We start from the raw sequence: 27,734 nt of genomic DNA on the forward strand, positions 1-27,734 counted from the left end.
TCTAAAATAGGCGCTAAAATTACCCGTACTTTGCAGATGAGGAAACAGGCCTGGACAAGTTGACTGCCTAAGTTCATATCAGGTGAGGAAGCTGGGATCTCAGTCCAGGCTGTCGTGATCATAACTAGATGAGAAAGAAAAATGTAGCCTGATAGTTGTCAGCTGGTTAGCTGGTCTGGCATCAGAAGATGGACAGTGGTATTCCCCTGCTTAATATAAGCAGTTTCACAGAACACCAGCTTCAGTCCAGGTCATCTGTGGCCGTGTCTGAATGAGCAAAAAAACAAGACAACTCTGTAATCACATCTAAGCACAAGCAAGTTCAAGAACTCTGTGCAAACCACTTGCAGTTTTTCAGCTACACTTGGAAAAAGACTATCCTACCTATCATAGAAGCAGGTACTTGTGAAATTATTAAGAAGTAAATGTAAACAATTTTTTTAAAGCCCTTTCACAGATTTAAATTAAAAACATTATTTTTGGTTGGTTGAATTAGTGAGGGAAAAAAGCATTCTCAAAACAAAATATATTGAAATAATTTAATTCCTATCAAAATTAAAAGCTTATGTACTATGCATATTTAAGTCATTAAAATGTGACTTACGAGTTAAACATTCAGGCCATGTCACCAGCTTTTATTCATAGTCTGTACATCAGGCACTAGGGTAAGCGTTTGTCTGTTTTTGTTTTGTTTTTGGACATGCCTCTTGGCTTTCAGAATTTTAGTTTCCCAAACAGGGATCAAACCCAGGCCAGCGGTGAAAGAGTCCTAACCACTGGGCAACAGGGAATTCCCTAGGGTAAGTATTTTGAATACAAAAATAAATAAATTTCACCCTCAGGATATTCAGAGACTAATGAGAGAAAAATGGAAAACACATTCTTACGATGAATAACAGAGCAATGGAAGCAATAGAGAAGACAATCTAGCCCAGAAGAATTAGCGTGTTTCACAGCTGTGAAATTAGTTTCACACTATTTGATTGAAATTTTTGATGAGGAGGATTTTTTTTTTTTTTTGAGAAGAGAGAAAGATTTTCTACATAAAGAAAATAGCCAGTATAAAGGTGTGACGGCTTGGAAATCACTGGTGGAATTAAAGGATGACCAGAACTTTGGATGTGACTCATGGTTGGGAGGAGGCGTGCAGCAGGGAAGGAGCTGAGGAAAATGAGTCAGGTGAGATTACGCAGTCCTGATGATGAAAGGCTTTACATGCCCATTAGGAGGGCACACGAGTCTGCTCATTTTACCCCTAAACACCCTGAAGCTGGAATATTGTTGTTGTTGCTGTTGTTAGATGAGAAGACTAAGACTAAGACTAAGAAAATATGTATTTTCTTTTTCTTTTTTGTCCACACCTTGAGATATGTGGAATCTGTTACCCAGCCAGGGATCTGAACCCACATCCTTTGCCTTGTAAATTGGATTGTTAACCACTGGACCACCAGGTAAGTCTGAACATGTATTTTGAATGGCTAACTAAATATGTAGTTTTTAAATATTAAATAATGGCTGCTTGCAAAATTGCTTCAGTTGTATCTGACTCTTTTCGACCCTATGGACTGTAGCCTGCCAGACTCCTCTGTCCATGGGATTCTCTAGGCAAGAATCCTGAAGTGGGCTGCTATGCCCTTCTCCAGGGGATCTTCCAGGTCCAGGGATCGAACCCAGGTCTCCTGTGGCTCCTGCATTGCAGGCGGATTCTTTACTGCTGAGCCACCAGGAACGCCCTAGATAATAGCTTAAACACAAATAATTTAAGTGTAATACAGTGTATGTATGTTTGGTATATATTAGCCAGATCAACACTGAAAAAACTCCATATTCACTTCTGAACTTAATCTTGAATTGGCAAAGGAACGTTCCATCTTCTTGTGATCCCCAAATGATTTTTAACTTGAAGTGAATTATGCTAGAAGAGAAAATCTTTATATCTTTGTAAAAAGAGGCTTTATTATAACGATAAAATATTCATAATATGTGGATTCAAATGGCTTTAAAAATGACTTATTTGAAGGAGCCTAGACTCAGTTCAGTTCAGTTCAGTTCAGTTGCTCAGCTGTGTCCTACTCTTTGAGACCACATGGACTGCAGCACACCAGGCTTCCCTGTCCATCACCAACTCCCAGAGTTTACTCAAACCCATGTCCCTTGAGTCAGTGATGCCATCCAACCATCTCATCCTCTGTTGTCCCCTTCTCTTCCTGCCCTCAATCTTTCCCAGCATCAGGGTCTTTTCAAATAAGTAAGTCCTTACATTAGGTGGCCAAAGTATTGGGGTTTCAGCTTCAACATCAGTTCTTCCAATGAACATCTAGGACTGATTTCCTTTAGGATGGACTGGTTGGATCTCCTTGCAGTCCAAGGGACTCTCAAGAGTCTTCTCCAACACCACAGTTCAAAAGCATCAGTTATTTGGTGCTCAGCTTTCTTTATGGTTCAACTCTCACACCCATACATGACTACTGGAAAAACCATAGCTTTGACTAGATGGAGCTTTGTTGGCCAAGTAATGTCTCTGCTTTTTAATATGCTGTCTAGTTTGGTCATAACTTTCCTTCCAAGGAGCAAGAGTTTTTCAATTTCATGGCTGCAGTCACCATCTGCAGTGACTTTGGAGCCCCCTAAAATAAAGCCCCTCACTGTTTCCAGTTTCCCCATCTATTTGCCATGAAGTGATGTGGATCAAAATAAACTGTGGAGAATTCTGAAAGAGATGGGAATACCAGACCACCTAACCTGCCTCTTGAGAAACCTATATGCAGGTCAGGAAGCAACAGTTAGAACTGGACATGGAACAAGACTGGTTCCAAATAGGAAAAGGAGTACATCAAGGCTGTATATTGTCACCCTGCTTCTTTTACTTATATGCAGAGTACATCATGAGAAACGCTGGGCTGGAAGAAGCACAAGCTGGAATCAAGATTGCCAGGGGAAATATCAATAACCTCAGATATGCAGATGACTCCACCCTTATGGCAGAGAGTGAAGAGGAACTCAAAAGCCACTTGATAAAAGTGAAAGAGGAGAGTGAAAAAGTTAAAGCTCAACATTCAGAAAACGAAGATCATGGCATCTGGTCCTATAACTTCATGGGAAATAGATGGGGAAACAGTGTCAGACTTTATTTTTTGGGGCTCCAAAATCATGGCAGATGGTGGTTGTAGCCATGAAATTAAAAGACACTTACTCCTTGGAAGGAAAGTTATGACCAACCTAGATAGCATATTGAAAAGCAGAGACATTACTTTGCCAACAGAGGTCCATCTAGTCAAGGCTATGGTTTTCCCAGTGGTCATGTATGGATGTGAGAGTTGGACTGTGAAGAAGGCTGAGCGCCGAAGAATTGATGCTTTTGAACTGTGGTGTTGGAGAAGACTCTTGAGAGTCCCTTGGACTGCAAGGAGATCCAACCAGTCCATTCTGAAGGAGATCAGTCCTGGGTGTTCTTTGGAAAGAATGATGCTAAAGCTGAAACTCCAGTACCTTGGCCGCCTCATGTGAAGAGTTGGAAAAAACTCTGATGCTGGGACTGATTGGGGGCAGGAGAAGGGGATGACAGAGGATAAGATGGCTGGATGGCATCACCAACTCGATGGATGTGAGTTTGAGTGAACTCCGAGAGTTGGTGATGGACAGGGAAGCCTGGCATGGCGCAATTCATGGGGTCGCAAAGAATCGGACATGACTGAGCGACCGAACTGAATTGAATTGATGGGACCAGATGCCGTGAGCTTAGTTTTCTGAATGTTGAGCTTTAAGCCAACTTTTCACTCTCCTCTCACTTTCATCAAGAGGCTGTTCAATTCCTCTTTGCTTTCTGCCATAAGGGTGGAGTCATCTGCATATCTGAGGTTATTGATATTTTTCCTGGCAATCTTGATTCCAGCTTGTGCTTCATCCAGCCCAGCATTTCTCATGATGTAGTCTGCATAGAAGTTAAATAAGCAGGGTGACAATATATAGCCTTGATGTACTCCTGTCCTGATTTGGGACTAGAGGGACTAGACTAGAGGGCTATTTAAAATTTTTTTCCAAAAGAAGCCCACTCTTGACTTATATCTCTTTTTGGGGTGCCTTTTTGGCGATAGTCCAGACAACAGCTTGAGCACCATTCTTGAGCCATTAAATCTCTATTACAAGGACAATAATAGGAAGGAGGGAGGTGGGGGAGGGCAAAATGGTACACCTCCCAGATGAATTAGTCCTACTTATGCAAGTTCCAAACAATATAATGCTTTTAAAACAATCTGTGTCACACAGTTTGTAGGATCTCAGTTCCCTGACCAGATGTTGAACTGGGGCCACAGCAGTGAAAGCCAAGAACCCTAACCATTATGCCACCAGGGAACTCTTCCCCAAACAATGTCATACTTTTGCATCTATCTCCCGGGTCAGAAATTGGTGAGATGAATAGCACTACAAGCGAGTCTTTCCTGGGTACGATGAGGCTCTCACTAAAGGAAGGAGAGGTCATGTTTATTTTGATGACTGAAGAAAGGCTTCATGAGGATGGACGATGTATCTGAGAGAAGTCTTGAAGGATGCATAGGGTTTTGATTTGAAAGGATACAGGACTTCCCAGGTGTTAGTGGTAAGGAATCCGCCTGCCAATGCAAGGGGCATAGGTTCAATCCCTGATCTGGGAAGATTCCACATGCCGTGGAGAAAGTAAGCATGCGTGCCTCATCTATTGAGTCTGTGCTCTCAAGCCCAGTAGCTGCAACAACTGAAGTCTGCACGTCCTAGAGTCTGTGATCCTCAACAAGCGAAGCCACCTCATTGAGAAGCCCATGCACTGCAACAATGAGCAGCCCCTGCTCGCTGCAACTAGAGAAAACCTGAGCAAAGCAATGAAGACACAGCACAGCCAAAAATAAATAAAAATTTTTTAAAAAGATATTAATGTATAAGAAACAGGCCACAAAGTATACAATGTGATAAGTTTTGATATATGTTTGCACCCATGAAACCATCAGGATAACAATCAGGATAATGAGGATATTCATTATCAAAGTTTTCTTTTGCTGCACCATCCCCGACAAGCACGCATCTGCTTTCTGTCACCATAAATAAGTTTGCACTTGCAGAAATTTTATACAAATGGAATCACACAGTATCTGTTCTTTTGTGTCAGACTTCGTTCACTTTTACGTATTTAAAAACGTGTCCATGTTGTGTGTATGAATAGTTCACCCCTTTTATTTTTAGGTAGCCTTCCGTGGTAAGGATATACTGCAATTTGTTTATCTATTCACCTATTGAATATTTGGGTTGTGTCCAGTTTGGCGCTATCAATATTTGTGTTCAGCTCTTTATATGGATATGTGTTTTCTTTTCTCTTGCTGAGTGCCTAAGAGTGGAATGCTAGACCATGGCAGGTTTGTATTTAACTTAAATAGCGGTTAGTCTTTTGTGTCCACCATTCCATCAAAACTGTTTTTATCAAGATCACTGACCACTTTAATGTTGCCAAGTCCAAAGGTCAGTTTTCATTCATTGTCTCACCTGCAGCACTGGGTGTACAGTTGGTCTCTCCCTCCTTCTGGAAACATATTTGGTAATTAGTTGTCATTTACATGGTCTCTCTGCTTCTTCCCTTGCCCCACTATCGTGTATTGGTATTGGTATCATGTATCTTGTGTTGGTGACCAGAGGGATCCTTAAATAGATTCAGTTACTCTTCCAGCTCCCCTTCTCTCTCAGATTTAAAGCTAAAGCAAGTCCTTCAGGAACACAGAAGATGGTGTATAACCTGACCCCACCTTACCTTTCTGGGCTCCCCTCCCCATCATGCTCCTCTTTGTCTACTCTGCCCTGGAAAATGGCCTAGCAGCTGCCTTCATGGTGTCAAGCCTCAGGGCTTCACACTTCGTTTGCTCTCCTGTAAGTGCCACACGCCTGGCTCCCTTGTTTCCCTTGGTTCTCTGCTCAAGTGACATCTTTCTAGGGAGGCTTTCCCTGACCTCCCATCCTGCCTCCCCCCCACACTCCTTTCTCCTGCTTCATTTTCCTCTTTTACCGTTATAAGCCTCTGGCATAATATGTATTCGCTAGCTTAATTGTTTGTTTGTCTTTCTGTATAGCTGAGTTTAATAAGGACCCTGTCTTGTTCACTGCTCTGTCCTGCACACTGGGAGCCATGCATGGGCCGTAGTAGGTAATCAGTTAATATTTGTTGAAGGAATGAATAAATCATTTCTAGTCTTCCAGTTCTTCATTTGTGTGATTTATTAAAGTAAGAACTAAGCAAAATTTTCCTCAAAATCAGTGAGTGACTAACATGCAAATTCTACTTATTGTTTCTCTCATTAGAAACCAGTGATGGTGACTATGTTCAGAAAAGCCAGGTACCAGTCAGTCCTTTTCTAATTAAAATATTTTTAATTGTTCGATTGGCCACTGGAGGGAGCTCTTGCTTTTCTTTTTAACAAGAAAATTACACTGACTAAATACATACTGGCAACCCACTCCAGTACTCTTGCCTGGAGAATCCTATGGATGGAGGGACCTGGTAGCTTACAGTCCATGGGGTCGCAAAGAGTCGGACACGACTGAGCGATTTCGCTTTCACTTTATACACAATAGGAAACTGGTATTGGAAGAAATTTTAGTTTTCATATTTTCATCAGTTCTTCTAATTTTTTTTATTGATTTTCCTTTTCCCTCCTCTCTTTCTAGGTTTGTTGCTGTTGCTGTTGTGCAGTCGCTAGGTTGTGTTTGACTTTTTGTGACCCCATGGACTGCAGCATGCCAGGCGCTTCTGTTTCCCACTGTCTCCCAGAGTTTGCTCAAATTCAAATTCTTTCCAGCTTTATTGTGAGTTTTATCCACAATTCCATCTATCCTTTCCTCCTTGTTGGGTTGGCCTCTAGGCGTATCTATCAGTCCTAGGCTCAACAGGGACTAGCTCCACCATCTTTCTTGAAATTTTTTTCTCTTAAACCACAGTAGCCAAGTTCAGAAAGTCAAAGTATTTCTCAGAAACCAGCTAATGGTTTTTATGTTTTATGTGGTTAAACCTAAAACCTCAAAGCAAGGTAACATTTCAGCTTTCTTGGAGTGAATGATTTTGTGTATAGAGAAAAGAGTAACCAGTTCCTTTGTAGATAGACCACTGCATGTTGTATCATCATTTAATGCAGTCCAGTGGTTAAGACTCTGCACTTCCACTGAAGGGGACCCAAGTTCCATTCTTGGTCAGTGAGCTAAGATCTAATAGGCCATGTGGTCAAAAATAAATGTATAAAAATGTAATATTAAAAATAGCAAATAAATAACAAATAAATTAATCTCATTATGGGTAACTGAAACAAAGATTTGCGTTTATGCTTTTGCCAGATTTCTTGAGTGTGCCAGCTAAACCTGATGTTGTTCACTGCCTAGTTCTGTAACAATCTACTGTTACTGCTCGATTAATTTAGTCTGTGTAAGACTATTTATCTGACTGAGTTTGGATGATCCTGATTTTCACTGTTATTGGACTCCATTAGGAAATTTTTCCTTTTGGGTCCCCAAATCTCCTATTACCACATAATTTTTCCATTTTATGGGAAATAGGATAGGTTGTGGATAGTATTTTTAAAGTGCTTAAGCAAGGTATAAGATTTGGGGGTCCTTTTTCAGAAGACAAGTTATAGTAAGGAGAGAAAACATGTGATATATATATAAATTCCCTATTTCTTTCTTTGCTTATAAATTACGCTTGCTTGCTTTTTAAAAACTTTCCATAAATTTTTAGGGAGAAAACTATTCCTCTGTGACCCAAATGATATAACTGTTGTGGAGAGATATCCTTGAGCATCCACAACATCAAGGATTCTATTTTTGTTGGGGGGGGGGGAATAAATGAAATTGATAAGAACACTTCTTTTTTTTTTTTTTAGTTTTTATTTTTTAAATTTTAAAATCTTTAATTCTTACATGCGTTCCCAAACATGAACCCCCCTCCCACCTCCCTCCCCACAACATCTCTCTGGGTCATCCCCATGCACCAGCCCCAAGCATGCTGCACCCTGCGTCAGACATAGACTGGCGATTCAATTCTTACATGATAGTATACATGTTAGAATGCCATTTTCCCAAATCATCCCACCCTCTCCCTCTCCCTCTGAGTCCAAAAAGTCCGTTATACACATCTGTGTCTTTTTTCCTATCTTTCATACAGGGTCGTCATTGCCATCTTCCTAAATGCCATATATATGTGTTAGTATACTGTATTGGTGTTTTTCTTTCTGGCTTACTTCACTCTGTATAATTGGCTCCAGTTTCATCCATCTCATCAGAACTGATTCAAATGAATTCTTTTTAACGGCTGAGGAATACTCCATTGTGTATATGTACCACAGCTTTCTTATCCATTCATCTGCTGATGGACATCTAGGTTGTTTCCATGTCCTGGCTATGATAAACAGTGCTGCGATGAACATTGGGGTACATGTGTCTCTTTCAATTCTGGTTTCCTCGGTGTGTATGCCCAGCAGTGGGATTGCTGGGTCATAAGGTAGTTCTATTTGCAATTTTTTAAGGAATCTCCACACTGTTCTCCATAGTGGCTGTACTAGTTTGCATTCCCACCAACAGTGTAGGAGGGTTCCCTTTCTCCACACCCTCTCCAGCATTTATTGCTTGCAGATTTTTGGATCGCAGCCATTCTGACTGGTGTGAAGTGGTACCTCATTGTGGTTTTGATTTGCATTTCTCTAATAATGAGTGATGTTGAGCATCTTTTCATGTGTTTGTTAGCCATCCATATGTCTTCTTTGGAGAAATGTCTATTTAGTTCTTTGGCCCATTTTTTGATTGGGTCGTTTATTTTTCTGGAATTGAGCTGCATAAGTTGCTTGTATATTTTTGAGATTAGTTGTTTGTCAGTTGCTTCATTTGCTATTATTTTCTCCCATTCAGAAGGCTGTCTTTTCACCTTGCTTATATTTTCTTTTGTTGTGCAGAAGCTTTTAATTTTAATTAGAGATGAGAACACTTCCGCTAGTCCCCTGGAATGTTCTCCTGATTATATCCTCATAGACTCAGTTACAAATGGAATAACATTCCCTCTTTTGTCTGTCCCCAACCTGAGGGACCCACAGGGATAACAAGACAATTGGAACATTCCACTTTCAGGCTGAAAGATGGAGTAATGTGAGAACTACCTGGACATTACTTGGCATCACACTTGCTGGAAAACAAAGAAAGAATGAAAATTTTTGAAGTCTTCCAATTTCCATCTCATGTTATCAAAATTAATAAGATCAGAGAAATGGGCTTCTCATATTTCAGCAGTCCTAAACTATTTCCGCAGTTTATCTTAAAATACAAATACATTTTTTAAAGCAGTACAGGGGGCATCAATGTAAAAGGTGACCAGTTTAAGGTATCCATTAAGCAAAAACTGTGGTGTAGTGGGCAGAAAGCTAAAAAGGGATAGTGTTTGGTGTGTGTTAGTCACTCAGTCATGTCTGACTCTTTGGGACCCCATGGACTGTATGGACTGTACCCTTCCAGGCTCCTCTGTCCATGGAATTCTCCAGGCAAGACTACCGGAGTTGGTTGCCATTTCCTTCTTCAGCGGATCTTCCTGACCCAGAAATCGAACGTAGGTCTCCTGCATTGTAGGCAGATTCTCTACTGTCTGAGCCACCAGGGAAGTCCTGGTGTTTGGGGAGCCCTTAGAGAAATCTTACAGATCATAATCTCTTATGTTTCAGCAGTTAAAGAAGCAGCCATGAGACTTAGCTCCACAGTTCATGAGTGGCAGGACCAGAAATTTCTTCTAATCTCTTGATTTTGAGGCTTTTGGTTGTCCTTCCATCTGAAAGTTTTCTCCCAGTGTTAAAAGTCTGTGTTGAGGGATATAGGAGATATTCATAAAGATAATAGCAGCTAATACTTATTGATTAAAATTTTAAAAAGTTTATGTAACTTGCATCATTTGGGTTCTCTGGCAGGCACTGAGACAGAATCAGATATGCAAGAGGTATATTGTTGGTGACCTTTATAAGAATAAAAGTGGGAGGAAGAAGAATTGGGCAGAGACTGTCTCAGACTGGGATGCAGATCTGCCAAAGTTTTAGTCAATCCAGTGGGGAGGTCCTGATGAAAGCTGCCCATCTGGTGGAAATGATAGGGTTCTAGTGTTCCTTCTATACTCAGTCATTGGCTGGAGACTGCCCAGTGAGAGCATGGCCTCAGCTCAAAATCTGGGGGAAGTCCATGGTTCTGCAGCTGGAGGTGGTCAGCTAACCACCCTTATTGGGGCTAAATAGCAAGTTCTTCGTTGTTGTTGGTTCTTTTCCTTGGCTGTGCTGCTTAGCATGTGGGATTGTAGTTCCCGAGTCAGGGATCAAACTTGCACCCCCTGCGTTGAAAGCATGGAGTCTTAACCCTTGGGCCGCCAGGGAAGTCCTGCAAGTTCTCTGTTGAAGGGTAACCCAAGCAGCACACCTCCATGGCTGCCATATAGCCCAAGTGGCCTCAAAAATCTGTTTTTCTGGAGTTACCTTCAATATCCAAATAAAGTGACCTAAGCCCTGGTTCCCTCAATTACGAAAAGTTTAAAATCTTTCTTAATATTTTTAGAGTCCCAGGCAGGCTGACATTTAAAACTGAATGTTGCACACCAGTGGTTTAAAGCTGACTATCCCACTATAGGAGATTTCTCACTGATATTCTATACCTTTATTACTGTAACCTGCTGTCATTTTTTTTTAAATTTTCTTTTTTGATGTGGACCATTTTCTAAAAGTCTTTATTGAATTTGTTACAATATTGCTTCTGCTTTATGTTTTGTTCTTTTGGCTGCAAGGTATGTGGGATCTTGGCTCCCTAACCAGGGAATGAACCTGCACCCCCTGCATTGGAAGGCAAAGTCTTAACCCCTGGACTGCCAGGGAAGTCCCCCTGCTGTCATTTTTATAGCAGGCTTTGACTCCCATCTCCTTTGGCCTCTCTTTTTGCTGTTCTAGGATTCCCAACACCCTCCCTGCCTGCCAGAGGTAATTTCTGTTTTCTTATTATTGGGGGAAATTTAGCTGACTTTCACTTTAACTTCCATTCCATAAAAACCCCCAGCCGGTCTTGCCCTAATCAAAAGCCCCATACCAGAGACATCTGTTTTGAGATATGTTCTGATGGTTTTAATATGGTAGAAGTGATTGCTGGCATCTCTCTTTTTAAGTAACATGTTTTTTCCTCTCTGTTAATGATTTACCTTGACATTTCTCCTCTCACATGAATAGATTGTGATACTAGTTCCCTTTTCTGGAGGAAGTTCAGATTGTCTACTCAGACAGTGAAGGGAAGCTGATGGTAGGTCGTTGGGCCTATTTGGTCCCACACGCTACCCAGAAAGCCTCATTCCCTGGAGATAGAGGTACCAGCAAATTTTCCTTTTTGTTGTTGTTGTTGTTTTGTAAAACAAATTCCTTATGAAAACAGTCTGCTTGAAGCAGTAAAGTGAAATAGCATATTTAAAGGATGAGGTTTTTAAAATTATATAGCAAATTTTATAGTACTACAAATTTTGTATAGTATTACCTGACACCTTTTCCTCTAATCCTTTACCAATTTGTCCCAATTCTCAATCTCATTCACAGACCTTGACTTGATTACTCATTTGTGATTCACTTACCTCCCTAAAATACAGGGTCAAACCCCAGCCTGGAAACTTGGTGCAAAATGCCTCAGGTGATCTTTTAGCCGGGTGACTGCCTAGGAGCTAATTAACTGCTTTTAAGAAAGCTTGTGGAGAAGGCAATGGCACCCCACTCCAGTACTCTTGCCTGGAAAATCCCATGGACAGAGGAGCCTGGTAGGCTGCAGGCCCTGGGGTCGTGAAAAGTTGGACAGGATTGAGCGACTTCACTTTCACTTTTCACTTTCATGCATTGGAGAAGGAAATGGCAACCCACTCCAGTGTTCTTGCCTGGAGAATCTCAGGGATGGCGGAGCCTGGTGGGCTGCTGTCTGTGGGGTCACACAGAGTCGGACATGACTGAAGCAACTTAGCAGCAGCAGCAGCAAGGAAGCTTGCTTGTTTTCCTTTCTCACCTAATTTCATCCTCTATACCAGAAAAAAAGCCCCCAAAACAAATTGACCATATTATCCCCTGGAGGAGAAATGGCAACCAACTCCAGTATTCATGTCCCGGAAATCCCAAGGATAGAGGAGCCTGCTAGGCTACAGTACACGGGGTTGCCAGTCAGATATGACTGAACAACCAAACAATAGCAACATAGAGGACTGTGCCCACATAAGTGGCAACCAACTGTTGCAGAAAGTGACTGACTGAAAGAGGGCCCATGTCCATCCCTCCCCGGTGAGGAAGTCTCACTTTTTCCCCAGGAAATCAGGGTGTGACACAGGGTGACCTGACAAACGCATTGAGTGAAGCTGACTGTATCAATCGCTGACTTCAGGTTTATAGTACACCTGCAGTTCTTTCTTATTTTTCAGATGAAATATGTTATAAACACTCTCATTGCATCTACCCCATAGGATGCACACACCCCACTTTAGAAAGCATTACAACAGAGAGCCTGGGGAGAGGATGTCATTTCACTAAGGGTAGTAAGGGCAATGACAGGGTATTAAGTAAGGTGGTGGTCTTCTGTGACTTATGCTTTGAAAGGCTCATTCTGGCTGTCACTAATGGTAAGGAATCAAGAGAAAAGTTGAGAAAAAGAAGCAGAAGAGAAAAGAGGAAGCTATTGAGGTGGCCTAGGAAGGAGACAATGATAGTCCAGACTATGGAATTAAAATACGCATAAAGAAAACCGGTTAGGTGGACTTTTGGTTTCATTTCTCCAAACTGTTTCTTCAGTCCTGGAAACATCTCTCTGTGTGCATGAGATGTGAAACACATTCTGTTGTGGAGAAAGTGAGCAGAGGTCGGGGGAGGTTGGGACTGGCAGTGGGGACTTTCTATGCATCAAGATCTATGCTGGGCCTGTTTCTCAAATACTCCTGGAGGAGGAACCTGGTGTACAGGGAGGTCAAAGGGCACTTGAACCATGGTCATACAGCTAATAAATGGTGGGCTTCTGATCTTAACCCAGATATCTCAGAAGCCACAGTCTTATTTCTTTTCACAGTAGCCTTTGAAGGCTTTGTCATATCACCATCAGCAGCTGCTAGCTGCCCAAACATCACACCTGTTTGGCCTATCAAGTGGACCTCAAATATACAAAGCTGATAGTCTCTATCCACTCCCAGCTTCTAAACACTCCACACTGCATAATACTTCCAGCCCAAGTTTCCTGGATTCTAGAATAACTTATCCTATATTTGGGTCTCTGTAACTTCTTGAGGCTTTATAAAATTTAAACATATATAGTTTTAGGGTATGGAAAAGAGTTGGGACATTTATGGTCTCTTGGATATATGTCTTATTGGAATGGTATGGCCCTTGAGGATTAGGAAATAAATTGCATCCATATAACTCTTGTAAGTCAATGTTGTTATAAGGCGTGTTGTCAAATTTTCTGTGAAGTTGTTTTTTGTCTCCAAAGAGCCCTTTAAAGAGCATCCATGTAGTTATCTCAATTACACCTTATTTGAGATGAAAGCAAATGAATAAGGACACATGAGAATTACTGTTAAAACATGGAAAATAGTTGAGGCACATATTCACGACATTACAAAAATCAAGACTTTTTTCTGATCAATGGTCCATTTATTGATAGCATTGTCTTTTTAAAATTTTTTTAAAAATTAATTCTTATGGAGTATAGCTGCTGATAGCATTGTCTTAACAAAGAAAATATTTCAAAGTACAAAGTATAGATGTCAATTCTGCTTTGAATTAATATTTGCTTAGAGCATATAGGTATATATATAAATGATATATATATGTCATAGCTAACTTAGTCAAAACATGTAGTCTTTGGGTATTAGTGATATACTGACCACTTTAGCAGTAAGATGCAAGGTAACTGGGTCAAATGCTCAGATTATGGAACATTTAGATTTTTCAGGGGAGTTACATGAAAGGAGCTAAGAGTCTCATGACTAGTTAAGACGCTGTTTGGGACTGCCACTGGACAGCACTGACAATCATCTGCATTGTAAGGAGCGACAACATTTGAGAAACAAGACAGGGGTTAAATCCTGGCCTGACATCCTCTCTTATGCAGTGCTTGAAACGTCCTTTTTAAGAGGGTTTCCAAGCCCTGCAGAGGCTCACTGGGCACTATCCATGCCTCCACTAACAGGATTCACTGCTCCCTCTAGCACTGGTGACTTAATACACTCTTCATGATAGCTGGTGTGGTGATTGATAATCACACTATTCACAAACTTGGAAACCAGTTAAACTGACAATGAAATTCACATTTACCTAAAATGAGTTTTCAAAAGGATCTTGGTGACTTTCTTGTCAGATCTTGGAAAACTAAGGCTTGTCAGGAATGGTACTGAAGGAATTTTTATTTTCTGTGGGGAAAGGTTAGACACTGGCTGGTCTCCAAAGTGCCTTTCCATTGTTAAGATTCTATGATTCCAGGTGTCCTGTATATTTAATTAAAAACCGTTTAGAATATCCACAAATGATTTAAACGTTTCCTTCTTATCCGTTGGAGAGGCCAAGTTAACATCCTATCACAATAAAACGAGGATGCATCCCCAGAACAAAACATGTTGAACATGTGCAATATTTCTTAGTGTGCTGAGAAGCCGCAATGACCGAGATTAAAGCTGTTTAACACACACTCAAAGAAGAAGAAAAGAAACAAGGATGTTGCATCACCCTCAGTCCTTGAAGTGATAACGGCCTGAAGATAATGAATAAAAGATGTTACCAGGGTTAGACTACATGGAGTAGCCAGTTAACTCCTCCTGCTTTGAGGAGACGGTCTATTGTTCTCCTACCTGTAACAACTACAATTAAGAAACGATTCAAAACCTAGTTCCACCGTATATTAGGCATGGTGGCAGATTCAGGGAAATAAACTGTGCCCCCTGCCCTCAAGGAGCTGACAATCTTGTTGGAGAATTAAAATGAACAAGCGAAAAAATAGAAAGCAATGAAGTGCTCACCTGTATGGTGTTGAACACCAGTGAAATAGGAGTCTTAAAAAAATCCAAGTGGGAAGATTTTGTTGCAGAGGCAGGGTGAAAATGACCCTTGAAGACTGGATGAAGCGAATACGTGTGAGGGGAAGGAGATATTTCCATGGGCTATTGGGGGAAGAGTGAGAAAGCTGTAGACCCAGGTGAGGCAGGATGTGACCTGTGTGGTAGAGGGGGTGGACACTGAACCGTGGGAGGATGGTGAGGAGCTGGCTTGACTGAAGCAAAGGGAACAGGAAGGAATGAAGCGGTCAGCGTGGGCAGGCCAGATGGAGTCACACGGCCTCAACACCAGATGGAAGGTTCTGAAAGCCAAGTGCTAGGGGTCTTCGGTGGTGATGCCTCCCCCCGCCAAGAGAAATAACCTGCATGAATCTCTCGGATACACTGTATATGAGGCCCACAGGCTGATGCAAATAGAGATGCTGACAGCTACAGCAGCTTGGCGAGGCCCAGCTCAACTCCAAACTGCTTTGCTTGCCAGCACACTGCCTGGCTGGGGGCCTGCTGACCTAGGCCTCACGATGTTCTCTGGAGGCCTGGGAAGCCTGCAGCTGCTCTCCCAGGCAGCTGTTGTGTGTGGGCTGTAGTTGTGAGGACATTTGTCCAGATGTGGGTGTTGCTAAGACTGTGGGCTTAAGCATGAGGAAATTCAGAGGCCGGAGGTGGAAGAACAAAGACAAACTATAGCCTCTAACAACTGTTCACATTTGGATTTTGAAAGCAATTTTCTAGATTTAATTACAATTATACAATAATGTTTTAAATTTTCTAGTCAGATCAACAAGCTTTTGTATTAAGATGCCATCCCTTTCAGGAATTATTTCAGTGAGTTAAAAAGAACCTGTTTTAACACAAGATAGTGGTTGGTGAAGTGGGAGCTCATGTAGTCTTCTTTTGAGAAGGACGTTGAGATCTTTTAACTTTTGGAACTTTCTTGTTTTTTTTATATTTTTTCCCTTTCCTTTGCTTTTTCTTTTGGTTGACCTGTGAGGAGACAGCAAAAAAAAAAAAAAAGAAAGAAAGAAAGAAAGAAAGGGGGTGGGGGTTAGTGTTTCTCCATATTACCATTTTTCCTTCCTTATATTAAATTTGGACTCTCTAGACTATGGTCTTTATTCATCCTCATAACCAGTTTAAAGTTGCATCACTCTCAGAGAGGCTCCTTTTGATTCTATTTCAGTTATTTCAATGAAGAAGCAATAGCCTTCTAACTGGTTTTCTTTTGCCCATTTTCTTGGCTACCCCAACTCCAACCTTGCTTATTACCTACCTCTACCAACTGTGGGGCCTCTCAGGTGGCACAGTGGTAAAGAATCTGCCTGCCAATGCAGGAGATGCAAGAGACCTGGGTGCAGTCTTTGGGTTCGGAAGATCCCCTGGAGTAGGAAATGGCAACCCACTCCAGTATTCTTGCCTGGAAAATTCTATGGACAGAGGAGCCTGGCAGGCTACAGTCCATGGGGTTGCAAAGAGTTAGACACGACTGAATGACTATCGTTTTCTGAGAGGTTGGAGTATCATCCAATTTTTACAGACAAGGTGATGGAGGCTCGGAGCAGGTGACTTGGCCAAAGTTGCACAGCTGGTATGTGCCAGAACTGCTCCTCTGTCAGAGTCCAGAACCAAGCTCCTATCTACATATCCTGTGGCCCTGTTGCAACTTAACCCCTCAGCATTTCAAATAGGATTCCTCTGGCTTTGTCCTGGTCTACTTTTCTACCTCAGTCCCTTCATTTCCTCCACACAAACTCAAGCCATACTACTCAAGGTTCCCTGAGCACAGTGAGCTCTCTCATGATTCTAGCCTTTTTTCTCATGCTGTCCTTACCCTCCCAGTGAACTACTTATCCTTCAAGATCCAAATCAAACCACCTGATATGAAAAGTCTTCCTTAACACCTTCTCCTTATCCCCCTCCTTTGGCAAAGTTAATTACTCTTTCCTCTATTATCTTCAAGATAATTGTACATATCTTTATTTTATATTTTCCACATTATACTATAATTGATTGTCAGTGAATCTGCTACAGCAGGAAGAGACTTTATCTCATTACCTGTTTTGTTTTTTTTTTTTGGCTATGCTATGAGATAGTTCCCCGACTAGGGATTGAACCTGGGCCCTGGTAGTGAAAGTGTTGAGTCCTAACCACTGCAGGGTTATTCCCTATCCTCACAATCTACCATTCAATATGTATGTACTATATTGGATAAGAAAGACAAGCTCCCTACCCACATGGAACACACATTCTAGTGGAAGAGACAGACAAGTGATACCATAAGAAGGAATATAATTCCATATTCTAGGAAAAAAAAAAATGGTAGCACATAACATGATGAAAAATGGAACCTTAAAGGCACTCCATAATTCTTTGACTTCCAAAGTTAATTTCTAAAAGAAAGAAAATTTTTTTTCCTTTTTCACCCACCTGTTTCTCCCACTCTTTAATCAGTTCTTTCACTTCTGGTAAATCTGGGTTTAGGCAGACTTGAGCCCCATTCTTCACTGTAGCGCTACCAAAGAAACAGCAACAAGTTGTTTTTTTTTTTTTTCCTTTTAAGATTTTTTTTTTTTTTTTTACTTTTAAATGATTCAAATGCTTTCTCTTATCCAAAGAATTCAATTCCGCAAGTAAAATATATTTGTAGCATCTGGGACTTCGGTCTTTTTCCTGCCTTTTCATTTTTTTAAGTGACTGGGGGGACTTAGATACATTTCTAAGATAGCACATAACCCTAAATTTAAAAAATCCAACAGGTGTATGCAATGGGAGAACTTATCTCTAAAGATAATATTGGTTCTGTTATGCTAGAAAAAGCTATTTATGTTTAAGTGAAAACATAAAATAGAAAAGTTGCCAATATATCTACTTTCCTCCCCCAAACAAGGAAAATGAGCATGAATTTTACTAAATTTTCTAGTAAAACAACTTAAAACATAATAAAATGCTTTCCTAAGACAAGATTAATGGACTGGTTGAGTTTTTAAAATTACATCAGAATCTCCAGGAATAACTTAAGGACTTTTTTCTTTAATTTCTGACTAGTCTAAGAATAAAAGGAGTCATTCTATATAGCATCCTTGATTCAGGCTTCAAAAAAACTTAAAATATGCATATCTTTAACCTAGCCTGGAATTCTAGGCTCCCTGTATCTCAGATGGTAAAGAATTCTCCTGCAGTGCAGCAGCCCAGGTTGGGAAGATCCCTAGTTCTCCAGCATTCTTGCCTGGAAAATTTCATGGGCAGAGGAGCCTAGTGGGGTATTGTCCATGGATCACAAAGATTCAGACATGACTGAGTGAATAACACACACATCCTTAATCTACCAATTCTAATCTCTAGAAAAATATTAATATAGGAGAGAATTAAAGAAATAATATTGATATAGTAACTATTTTTAATAGCAAAAAAAATTGACCTACATTTAGGTATTGGTCATATAGATTATGGTATGTGCATATAATAGAATAAAATTTGGTCATTAAAAATGACATTATTAGCAAAAATGATGTTATTACACAAGACTTACTGACATGAAGAAAAGTTCATGATATAGTGCTAATGAAAAAGCAGTTTACAAAAATGTATATGGTATACGATTTTGTTTTTGTGTACATATATTGTATATATAAATATATGTATATGTACGTATATGTTTTGTATCTATATATGTACACACAAAGCAAAAGTGTGTATATATACCAAGAGAATAACTGGATGGTAGAATTTAGAGAATTTTTCATTTCTTCTTTTGGGTAATTTACATTAAACATTTTCTTCAATGAACACATAATACTTTGGTAATATATCATCCTTGGTTCCTTATCTTTACCAGAAATTGCTTATTTTTTTAGAAGAAAAGAAAGAAGTTTACCAGATTTATGGAGGGGCAACCATTTGCATTTTAAATGTCTGAATGAACAAGTATTCCCAGGATAGTACTCACAGTAAATTTAATGCTGGACATGTGTTGAATGAGTTTTTACTTACATGATTTCAATTTTCTCACAAGTAGGGCTTGGAGCAAATTGTTTAAGGTCCTTTATGGATTTTGGGTGGATCATCCCTTGGCTGGTGTTGATGCAAGAACAGCGTCCATTCCTTATTGCTGGGATTCCTAAGGGAAAAACAGAGGGTGGAAAACATCAATTGAAAGCTATGTCTTCATTTTGGTGATACACCAAAATGATACATTTGACTTAGTAATGATTATTACTATCATCTGCTGAGTGTCTTTCAATCATTACCACAAGATTTTGAAGTAGGTGTTATCTCCATGGTGTTATATCCATGGGATTCTCCAGGCAAGAATACTGAAATGGGTAGCCATTCCCTTCTTCAAGGGTTCTTCTTATTGGGAGAATCCCACGGACAGAGGAGTCTGGCGGGCTACAGTCCACTGGGTCTCAAAGAGTCAGACATGACTGAGGGACTAACACTTCCACTTCATATCATATTTTGCAACCTTAGGAAAAGAGATTTTTAAAATATTCAATAAATGCCTATCATAGGTCAGATACATGTATACCTAATTCATGTGTGTTATGCAGACCATAGCTTCTCAAACACCTCCCAAAGCCATTTTTTAATCTGACCTTAATGAAATGGAGTTGGTGTTAGTTTCAGTTAAAAAGGTATACTTATAGTAACTAATAACCACTAATCCTAATCTTCCCCACTGCCTTGGTTTTCAGTAGTGCTTTAAACTTTCAAAAACTCTTTAAAATACACTATTTTCATTCCTTAATTTTTTCATTTAGTACTAGGTAGAAAAAGCATAATTATATAATCTCCATTTTACAGCTGAGGGAACTGAAGTCTAGAAAAGCTCATTAGAGAGAGAGAGAGAGAGAGAGAGAGAGAGAGAGGGAGGGAGAGAGAAAGAGGGAGAGAGAGGAGAAAGAGAAAGAAAGAAAGAAAAGTCGAAAAAGAGTCGTAAAGTCCAACTCTTTGCGACCCCATGGACTGTAGCCTACCAGGCTCCTCCATCCATGGGATTTTCCAGGCAAGAATACTGGAGTGGGTTGCCATTTCCCTCTCCAAGGGATCTTCCCCACCCAGGGATTGAACCTGGGTCTCCTGCATTTCAGGCAGACGCTTTACCCTCTGAGCCACAGGGAAGCAGAAAAGCTCATTAATTTGCCACAAATAACAAAGGTAGTTAGTAAAGGTTGTTCCTGAGGAACAACCTCTCTGATTATCAGATACTTAATTGGTTAATCACAGACATACTTATCAACGAACTCTGTCAGGGTGGCAAAAATTATTGAGGAGACCAAGTCTCCCATCTCATTACCAAACAGTTCAACAAACATTTACTGAACACCTACTGCCTGCCAGGAATTCACACACGTAGACTGAGAAGACTTGTTTTTGACCTGGCAGGTCCATCCAAGATATGAACTTTGGATGAACTGCCCACAAGTGACTCACATCACTTTCTGATGCATGCAAAGCAATGCAAGTCAAAAGGCTTTTATAGCAATTTACATCTCTGACTTTACCAACTTAATATAACTTATAATCCCTTACCTTGAACTCCAGTCAGAGTCAGGAAGATGATACACAAAAAGAGAGGAGCCCTTTTCTTCATATTGGTAGAGTGAAATCACTCCTGTATTTGTTCTAGTGAGTCACTCCTTTATTGGAAAGTCTTTAGAGAACATGCTCTTTGAAATCATATTTATTAAGGAAACCCATTTCCCTCCTAAAATCTGATTGGCTGGTGGTCTTAGCTGATCCAGCTAAACTGGCCAGAAACTTAATTGTGCTAGGGGAAACCCTACTCTCCTATCCAAGGGAATTTCTGCATACTTTATTTCTTTCCATTTCACATAAATGGGTAGTTTATAGTAAGAGATGTGAAACCATCAGCATTAGCAGCCTTCAGCACACATAGCAGCTCACCTGGATAAGGGATAAGTTATATAATGAATATAATAAAATTATACAAGAAGGGTTAGAAATGTTTCCAGATGGAAAACATGAAAGTCCAGATAAGTAAAACACTCTTCAAATTTTCTTGCTATTTGTAGAATATCTTTATGAATAATATATGGCCATATTTATTTTTTTCTAATAATGCCTACCCAACAATCTTAAACTATCAAAATACATTAAAGACATCTTAACTCAGGGACTAGGTAATTTTCTACTTTGGTAAGTTCATTTTGTTTTTATGTGATTGCTGCTAGATATTATTTTTTTTTAATGGTTAGATTAATTAGAATAATGGATCATTTGAAAATAGACAACTGGTACTACATTGAACTTAAAAACCTCTGTGTATCAAAGAAAATAATCAACAGGGTGAAAAAGCAACCTATGGAATGGGAGCAAATAATTGCAAATCATATATCTGATAAGGAGTTTATATATCTATATATCTATATATATATATATATATAGATAGATATATATATATATCTTCTACAACCACAAACTCCAAATAGCCCAACTGAAAAATGTGCAGATTTGAATAGACATTTCTCTAAAGAAGATACACAAATGGCCAATAAATACATGCATAAAGTTCAACATTACTAATTGAAAGTGAAAGTGCTAGTTGCTCAGTCCTGTCAGACTCGTTGTGACTCCATTGACTATAGCCTGCCAGACTCCTCTGTCCACGGAATTCTCCAGGCGAGAATACTGGAGTGGGTAGCCATTCCCTTCTCGGGGGGTTCTTCCTCATCCAGGGATCAAAACCTAGGTCTCCTGCATTTCAGGCAGATTCTTTATCAGGCCACAAGTTATTGTAATATCTAGGAATTTTTAGCACCCCAAGAACCAATTATTATCCCCTTGAGGGCAACCCTTCCTCCTCCACATTGAGAATGTATGCTGTAGAGTGTGAGGGGAGCAGATACCAGCATCTTCTGTTACATGATACACATTTTGGAACTGGTTTCTAGATGGATTACTATGCTTAAATACGATATTAAGAATTCTTTTTGAAGAAAACTTGTGGTGAACTTTGACACAGCTTATTCATTTGGTTTTGCTTAAATTGGCTTAAAGCTCAACATTCAGAAAACGAAGATCATGGCATCCGGTCCCATCACTTCATGGGAAATAGATGGGAAACAGTGGAAACAGTGTCAGACTTTATTTTTGGGGGCTCCAAAATCACTGCAGATGGTGACTGGAGCCATGAAATTAAAAGACGCTTACTCCTTGGAAGAAAAGTTATGACCAACCTAGATAGCATATTCAAAAGCAGAGACATTACTTTGCTGACTAAGGTCCGTCTAGTCAAGGCTATGGTTGTTTCAGTGGTCATGTATGGATGTGAGAGTTGGACTGTGAAGAAGGCTGAGTGCCGAAGAATTGATGCTTTTGAACTGTGGTATTGGAGAAGACTCTTGAGAGTCCCTTGGACTGCAAAGAGATCCAACCAGTCCATTCTGAAGGAGATCAGCCCCGGGATTTCTTTGGAAGGAATGATGCTAAAGCAGAAACTCCAGTACTTTGGCCACCTCATGCGAAGAGTTGCATTGGAAAAGACTGACGCTGGGAGGCATTGGGGGCAGGACAAAGGGACAACAGAGGATGAGATGGCTGGATGGCATCACGGACTTGATGGACGTGAGTCTGAGTGAACTCCGGGAGTTGGTGATGGACCGGGAGGCCTGGCGTGCTGCAATTCATGGGGTCGCAAAGAGTCGGACACGACTGAGCGACTGAACTGAACTGAATTTTGGTAACAACTGTGACATGGGTAGGGTGGAGCTGGGTTCTGGTTCCAGCTTTGCTACTTGAGTATATGTGACAAAGTCTGTGAGCTTCACTTCCCTCAGCTGAGAAAACTGTTACTGATCTCACAGGCTGGTGAAATGAATGGCAACAAGGAATTTCAACTGCACAATACCACAGAGCTAGTGTCCACTTTTTTCTAGCAAAGAAAGTTAGGCGGAAACTTCTTAGAATAAAGATCAAGGCCCAGAATGGTCTGCCCATGCCCACGTTCAAGTCTGTTCTTGCATCTATCTCTACTCCATCAGCTCTCCTTTTCTTCCTTCATTTCCTCAGAGGGGCAATGCCCCATTCCTATCACACGGCTTTTACTCATGCTGTTCCTTGCCTGGCATGTGTACCTAATCTACCTCCCTACCCTACTGCTTACCCACCTTAGATTCTCAGGTTGGCATTTCCCCCGGGGAGACTTCCCTGATCCCCAGACTTGGTCGGGTCCCCCACCATGCCATTTCATGGCGCTTCCTGCCTCTTCTCATTCAAATGCCGTGCAAGGCAATGTTATTAATACGGTTATCAGCCATCTTATGGTTAACATCTCTCTTCCCACATAGCACTAGTTTTAAAGAACCGGCCTGCCAATGCAGGAGACTAAAAGAAGCGGGTTCAAATCCTGGGTCAGGAAGATCCCCTGGAGGAGGGCATAGCAACCCACTCCAGTATTCTTGACTGGAGAATCTCACGGGCAGATGAGCCTGGACTCCAGTCCATAGCGTCGGAAAGAGTCGGACACCACTGAAGCGACTTAACATACACCACCACTAGAACAAGGAAGGCTTGCGAGGGCCCACACCTGCGTGCAGTGTCGAGCACAGTGCCCGTAGGCATTCAGTTAACCAGCGCACAGCTGCGAAGTAACCTGAGAGCGAACCGAGGCTCCGGCCCTGGCTCTGTACTGTGCCTGCCTGCAAGGTGCAGCCGGGCTCTACCAGCGTGAGCGCACTGCGCATGCCCAGCCAGTCAGCTTCCAGAACCTTCAGTGGGGAAGCTGCCGTCACAGCCGGAGCATCTTGCGCCGCTCGTTGCCGTGTTGGGTGAATCTGCTACCTCTGCTGCTCCTGCCGAGAGGCCCGTGGAGAGGAAAGGTAGTGGTCATGCGCCTCGGATCTCTGCCCTGTCGCCCTTTGTGTGTCATCCCTCTTCCAACCCGAGGGGGCCGCGCTTCCCCGGCGGACGCCGGGAGTGGGGTCCGGTTTGCAGCTTCGGCGCGTGGCTTCGGCTGAGGCCGCAGGGAGCGTTGGCCTCGGAGGGGCCTGGTCGTGGGGCGGAAGCCTCGGAGGGTCGTTCGGCCTTGGGCCTTGGTGACTGGGACAGAAGACTTCTGAACAAGAGGAGGCGGCGTTGGGGTCAGTGAGGAGTCACTCGAGGCCCCGTCGTGTTTTTTTTATCCGGAGGTGGTGAACTTTCTCCGGGGCTTGTAACATGTTTGGCCTGAGGGCTGGACTCGCTGCCCTCAGAGTAGGCCCGGACCTCCCTGGTTTCCCAGGCCTCCTGTGGGAAATTGTCCTGAAAATTTTGAAAGAAAACATGTTTCTGACTGAAAAACCCCAGCGAACTGGCGTTTATGGCTCGATGGGGTATTTAGGAGAAACAGAAACCCAGAAGAGGACCTTCCTGGCAGTTCTCACAGCCTTGGGAAGGGAGCCAAGGATTTTCAAAGCCTTCGACATAGTTAATTCGCAGTTTCCCTTTGGATAGAGTTTTAACCTCCTTTGAGTTGGAAAAAACCTCCAGTTCCTGTCCCCGGGGGGGAGGGGGGTGCAGGGGGAACCAGGGTTTTGTCTTCACATGTGCTTGCCCGCCTCTCACTTCCGTCTGTTTGGTTATGGGGTCAGTGCGGTCTGTTTAATTATATGCCCAGTGTGACCGTGCCGGAGTGAAAATCTGAGTCTTCCCTTTTACTTTGAAAGGAGAAGCAAGTTTCTCTCATAGTGAAACTCCGCAGGCCTTTTTGAATTTCTCGCAGTTGTGGACTTCCCCTCCTCTCAGCAGCTGTTAAATTAAAGGATGCTTACTTGAAAAGAGTTTATTTCTTGAAAGTCTCTGCAGCTCCTACTTAGCATTCTGATTTTTCCTTCTTTCCTCCCTATGCAGGGAGTCATTCCTTCTAAAATATTGTAGTATGCCTGCAAGCACATCATAGTCGGTGGGGGCTGGGGTGGGATTCAAGTCCTGTCTGCATTCTCAGGTTAACAGAAAGGAACACGGTCTTCCTTTAATGATCTTAGTATCTGGCCTCTTGGTTTATATGTTTTATCTAAAGTTTACCGACTGGATTAAATATGTGAATAAACTGTCCTGAGATGGAATGTAAGTGCATCATTTAAAGAACAGCTGCAGATGAATGATGGCAGTAACATAACATTTTTGCTCTATGACTTTTGGCAAGTCAGCTTATAGTCTGCTAAAATGTAACCAGAGTGGTTGAAGCTGCTGCCTGACTTGAAAAAAAAGTTATCCTGAAAAGGAAAAAAATATTTTTTGTTTAAGATAACCATATTTCTTTGAAGTGATTTACATTAAGATTGCTTATCTAAGTAACTTTAGAAGAGAAAAACAATCCATGTTCTTGGAAACCCGTTTGCTGTCCACCGTTTATTTCATCAAGCTTTTATTATGATTATTCTAGGACCTGGTGGCTCAGACTGTAAAGCTTCTGTCTACAATGCGGGATACCCAGGTTCAAGCCCTGGGTTGGGAAGATCCCCTGGAGAAGGAAATGGCAATCCACTCCAGTACTATGGCCTGGAAAATACCATGGACAGAGGAGCCTGGTAGGCTACAGTCTATGGGGTCGCAAAGAGTCGGACAAGACTGAGTGACTTCACTTCACTTCAGGACGCAAATCTGAACAATAAAGAACTCAGTTTAGTGAAAGAAAGCAGCATGTAAACTAGCAATTACTGCAGAAGTGATAACGATAAACGATTGTACGCAAGTTATTGAAAGTGTAGAGAAGGTCACAAGTTTGGCTCATGGCTTCAAATCACAGTTGTTTAAATTAGGTCTGGAAGAGAGATTTGGTTGGAATTAGTTACAGAAGGTGGGAGGCATGAAAAAGTATGCTAAGTTTTAGAAACTGGAAAAACTTCAAGAACTTTGATAAGGATGAAGGGTAGAGTGATAACAGGGGAGTGGTGAGCAATGAGGCTAGAAATGTAGCAGGATCTAGAGGATGAAGGCCCTTGTAAATCCTTGTGGTGAGGACAAGTTGAAGGATTTTACCCAAGGGAGTGACGTGAGAACATTCACCAACACGTGCACACGCACATACACCTATGTCTACATCTGACTCTTGTCACTAAACAATATCATTTATTTTACCTAAACATTTCCCAGTATCTATGTAGTTTATATGATTTTAAAATGCTTCCTTTTATTTGTAGTCTGTTTATTCTCCGTGCTGGACTGAGCTGTTACTGTTGTTTCTGTAATCAGTTCAGTCACGTCCAACTCTTTGCGACCTCATGCAGCACACCAGGCTTCCCTGTCAATCACCAACTCCTGGAGCTTGCTCAGACTCATGTCCATTAAGTTGGTGATGCCATCCAACCATCTCATCCTCTTGTCATCCCCTTTTCCTGCCTTCAATCTTTCCCACCATCAGGGTCTTTTGCAGTGAGTTAGTTCTTTGGCCAAAGTTTTGGAGTTTCAGCATCAGTCCTTCCAGTGAATATTCAGGACTGATTTCCTTTGGGGTTGACTGGTTTGATCTCCTTACTGTCCAAGATACTCTCAAGAGTCTTCTCCAACAACACAGTTCAAAGGCATCAATGCTTCAGCCCTCAGCTTACTTTATGGTCCAACTCTCACATCCATACATGGCTAGTGGAAAAACCATAGCTTTGACTGAACAGACCTTTGTCGGCAAAGTAATGTCTCTGCTTTTCAATATGCTGTCTAGGTTCGTCTTTTAATTTCATGGCTGCAGTCACTATCTGTAGTGATTTTGGAGCCCAAGAAAATAAAGTGTGTCACTGTTTCCATTGTTTCCCCATCTATTTGCCATAAAGTGATGGGACCAGATGCCATGATCTTAGTTTTCTGAATGTTGAGTTTTAAACCAGCTTTTTCATTCTCTTCTTTCACCTTCAGCAAGAGGCTGTCAATTCCTTTTCTGCCATAAGGGTGGTGTCATCTGCAAACCTGAGGTTTTTGATATTTCTCCCAGTAGTCTTGATTCCAGCGTGTGCTTCATCCAGCCCAGCATTTTGCATGATATACTCTGCATGTAGGTTAAATAAGCAGGCTGACAATATACAGCCTTGACATACTTCTTTCCCAATTTGGAACCAGTCTGTTATGCCATGTCTGGTTCTAACTATTGCTTCTTGACCTGCATGCAGATTTCTCAGGAGGCAGGTAAAGTGGTCTGATATTCCTATCTCTTGAAGAATTTTCCACAGTTTGTTGGGATCCACACAGTCAAAGGCTTTAGCATAGTCAGTAAAGCGGAAGAAGATATAATAGGGGTACTCTTACCTTTTTCAGAGATTTTACTTTCTTGGGATATTTTCCTTCTTTAGAAGCTTAGACACAAAGAGTAAAAACATTTTTATATCTTTTGAAACAATTTGACAGTAAGACTGGACTGATTTTGTATTACCTTCATCAGTGTGTAGATGTACCGGTTTCCCAATTCCCTTGTCATTTGCATTTACTTTTGTTAGTTTAATGTATGAAACTCGAGATCAGAGCTTATTTCAGTTTTGGATTTTTTTCAGTTGACATTTTAGTTTTATTGGCTTAATCTCTGCATCATCTATCTTGCGAGGAACACTTGTCAAGTGGGGTCAGGATATTAACATTATAAATGTATGTCATTTCTTTACAGACTTTGAATAGGAAGAGCTAATCTATTTTCAGTTAAAATACTTGCTTTTTATATTTTGTTGCCTTCATTTCTTGC

The 27,734-nt window shown here is 41.3% G+C and overlaps 2 protein-coding genes and 1 non-coding gene across 6 annotated transcripts in view; 1 reads left to right on the forward strand and 2 right to left on the reverse strand.

Moving 5' to 3' along the window:
* Positions 1-1,251: 1,251 nt before the first annotated feature.
* The window catches only part of ART3 (ADP-ribosyltransferase 3 (inactive)), a 151,390-nt gene continuing 124,907 nt past the window's right edge, over positions 1,252-27,734 (forward strand). For 2 of the 3 annotated variants that reach the window (XM_060417256.1, XM_060417257.1), the window contains exon 1: positions 1,252-1,451. The gene's annotated coding sequence lies outside the window, so the exon portion shown is untranslated. Of the gene's footprint in view, positions 1,452-23,803; positions 23,911-27,734 lie in introns of those variants that run through there. The other variant, XM_060417254.1, reaches the window with a different exon arrangement.
* On the reverse strand, positions 13,655-20,727 carry CXCL9 (C-X-C motif chemokine ligand 9). 2 transcript variants are annotated; one of them, XM_060417263.1, is made up of 5 exons: positions 20,603-20,727; positions 19,318-19,535; positions 19,061-19,187; positions 17,498-17,582; positions 13,655-16,057 (listed from the first exon to the last, which is right to left on the reverse strand). In XM_060417263.1, exons 2-5 carry the CDS (start codon positions 19,346-19,348, stop codon positions 15,953-15,955), a joined length of 348 nt encoding a protein of 115 aa, XP_060273246.1. In that variant the 5' UTR covers positions 19,349-19,535; positions 20,603-20,727; the 3' UTR covers positions 13,655-15,952. The 2 variants fall into 2 exon arrangements, with proteins under 2 accessions (XP_060273246.1, XP_004009973.2); XM_004009924.6 differs by lacking the exon at positions 19,318-19,535.
* TRNAF-GAA (transfer RNA phenylalanine (anticodon GAA)) lies at positions 20,119-20,191 on the reverse strand. Its single transcript has one exon. It is a non-coding gene; the product is annotated as a tRNA-Phe (tRNA).

The sequence above is a fragment of the Ovis aries genome, chromosome 6 (assembly GCF_016772045.2).
Source record: "Ovis aries strain OAR_USU_Benz2616 breed Rambouillet chromosome 6, ARS-UI_Ramb_v3.0, whole genome shotgun sequence".
Classification (NCBI taxonomy): domain Eukaryota; kingdom Metazoa; phylum Chordata; class Mammalia; order Artiodactyla; family Bovidae; genus Ovis; species Ovis aries.